The following is a 2,245-nucleotide window of genomic DNA, read 5'->3' on the forward strand; positions in this document are numbered from 1 at the left end:
CCCCTTCTCCCTCCGCGGTGGCTCCGTCCGGTGCCGCCTCGTTCCGCGCCGCCCCCGCCGGAGCCCCGCCCCCCTCCCGACCCCCCGCCCCTTCTGTGAACCCCGCCCATCCCCCCTTAACCCCACCCGCTCTGACTGACGGCGCATGCGCGTTCCCCCCTCCCGTGCCCTCAGACCACGCCCCTCTCCTGGCAAAGCTCCCCCCGCCCCCCCGCGCTCCGCCCCCCTCGGGGCGCGTGCGCCCGGCAAGCCCCGCCCCAGCCCTGGCGCGCCCTGCCAGGAATCCCCCCTGCGCGTGCGCGGCGCCACAAACCACGCCCACTTCCGGCGCGCTGAGGCGGCTCCGTCTCGTTTATTTGGGGAGGGGTCGCGGGAGGGGCGGGTTTGGAAAGGGGGGGGTCGGGGGGGCTGGGGAGGGGTTTCTGGGGGGGTTTGGGGAGGGGGCGTCAGGCTCCGTAGACGCTCTCGTCGCTGTAGGCGATGTACAGGAAGAAATCCTCCTCGTGGTGTTCCTGGTGGGGGAGGGAGAGGGGGGGGGTTTAGGGGGGGTCTTCAACCTCCCCAGAACTCCCCACCTCCCCAGATTGGGGGTGGGGGTTCCCTTGGATCAATAACCCCCCAAAGACCCCCACCCAAAGGAGTCCCCAGGGGTGAGAACCCACCCCCCCCCCAAAAATCGTCTTGGGGGCTGGGGGGGGTCTCAACCCCCCTGAGACCACCGGGAACTCCCCCCAAAAGGTCCGAGGGGGGTCCCCAAGATCAACGCTCCTTCCCCAAGGAGACCCCAATTCCCCCCCCTAAGCTGTAAAACCCTCCCAACCCCCCCCAGTATTTGTGCCCACCTGGTAGAGCTGCCCCATCGTGGCGCTGGTCGGGGGGATGACGTTGTTGACGAAGAAGAACAGGGCGTCCTCGGCCCTCAGGTGGATCCTCTTCCTGATCAGGAAATAAAACTGCCCCACTGGGGGGGGGGGTACCCTCAGAGACCCCCCTGAGACCACCCAGACCCTCCCTGAGCTCCCCCAGGACCCCCAAAACCCACCAGGTCCAAGGGCATCAAGTGCAATCCCCAATTTTGGGGGTCTTGGGAAGGCTCTGAGGGGCTGGACCCCAAATTTCGGAGGGGTTGTCCTGGGTTTGGGCTTTATTTTGGCCTGGACCCCAATTTTTTTGGGGGGGGGGGGGGGTCCTTGGGGGGGAGAATCTGGACCCCCATTTTGAGGGTTTGGGTTTAATCTCGATTTTGGGGATCATTTACCGTAAAAAAACCCCAAACGCTTCTTTTTGCACAACTAGTTCCAGGACCCCCCCAAATCCCTCCTAGAACCCCCCAAATCCTTCTCAGGGCCCCCCCAAAGCCCCCCAGGGCCCCCCCAAACCTGTGAGGTCCGAGGGCACCAGGTATTTCTTCTTGTCCAGGTCCCCAATTCGGGCCTTGGGCGCCTTTTCCACGATCACCTGGGGGGACCAGGGGGTTAATTTGGGGGTCCCAGAGGGGATTTTGGGGACCCCCGGGGTGGCTTTGGGGGTCCCAGGGGGGTCACCACCAGGGGGTTCTTTTGGGGGTCTCAGGGGAGTTTCGGGGATCCTTGGGATGGTTTTAGGAGGGGGTTCCAGGGGGTTTCGAGGATTATTTGGGACGGTCCCAGAGGGGTTTTAGGGGTCGCCAAGGGGGGGTCTCGGGGGGCCTCCAGAGTACTCTGGGGGTCCTGGAGAGGTTTTGGGGGTGGATCCCCAAACGATTCCATGGATTCCCCGGGGGGGGGTCCCGGGGGTCTCCAGGCGGGTCGGGGGGGTCCTTGTTCGGTTCCACGGGGGTCCCTGGGTGGCTCTGGGTGTTCCCGGGTGAGTCCCAGGGGGGTCCCGGGGGGTCCCCAAGGGGGGTCCCGGGGGTCTCTGGTCGGTTCCGGGGGGGTCCCGGACGCTTCCGGGTTTTCCCGGGGGGGGCTCCCAGCGCTTCCCAAGGGGGTTCCCGGCGGTCCCGGCGGATTCCCAGGGGGTATCCCGGGGGTCCCCACGCCGAGAGGGGGGAGGGCGGGGGAAGGGGTGTGTGTGTGGGGGGGGAGGGGGTCGCTCCCCGCCCCGCCCTCACCGGGACTCGGTCCGGGTACTTCTTGCGGATCTTCTCGCCCTCGCAGCGGCGCTTCTCGAACGGGTGCTCCTCCTTGTACAGGAACTTCATGGCCGGGTCGGGGCCGGCGCCGGGGCCGGGGCCTGCTCGGGGCCGAACCGGGGCCGGGACCGG

General features: G+C 67.3%; 1 protein-coding gene across 2 annotated transcripts; it reads right to left on the reverse strand.

The window, feature by feature from the left end:
- Positions 1-411: 411 nt before the first annotated feature.
- LOC114072747 (gamma-aminobutyric acid receptor-associated protein) lies at positions 412-2,239 on the reverse strand. Of its 2 annotated transcripts, none has more exons than XM_027910605.1 (4): positions 2,099-2,239; positions 1,380-1,458; positions 843-961; positions 412-512 (listed from the first exon to the last, which is right to left on the reverse strand). In XM_027910605.1, exons 1-4 carry the CDS (start codon positions 2,180-2,182, stop codon positions 447-449), a joined length of 348 nt encoding a protein of 115 aa, XP_027766406.1. In that variant the 5' UTR covers positions 2,183-2,239; the 3' UTR covers positions 412-446. The 2 variants fall into 2 exon arrangements, with proteins under 2 accessions (XP_027766406.1, XP_027766405.1); XM_027910604.1 differs by having other exon boundaries at positions 2,093-2,239.
- Positions 2,240-2,245: the final 6 nt, after the last annotated feature.

Source organism: Empidonax traillii, unplaced genomic scaffold, assembly GCF_003031625.1.
Source record: "Empidonax traillii isolate 1590-97213 ecotype Southwest subspecies unplaced genomic scaffold, ASM303162v1 scaffold3854:size10741, whole genome shotgun sequence".
Lineage (NCBI taxonomy): Eukaryota > Metazoa > Chordata > Aves > Passeriformes > Tyrannidae > Empidonax > Empidonax traillii.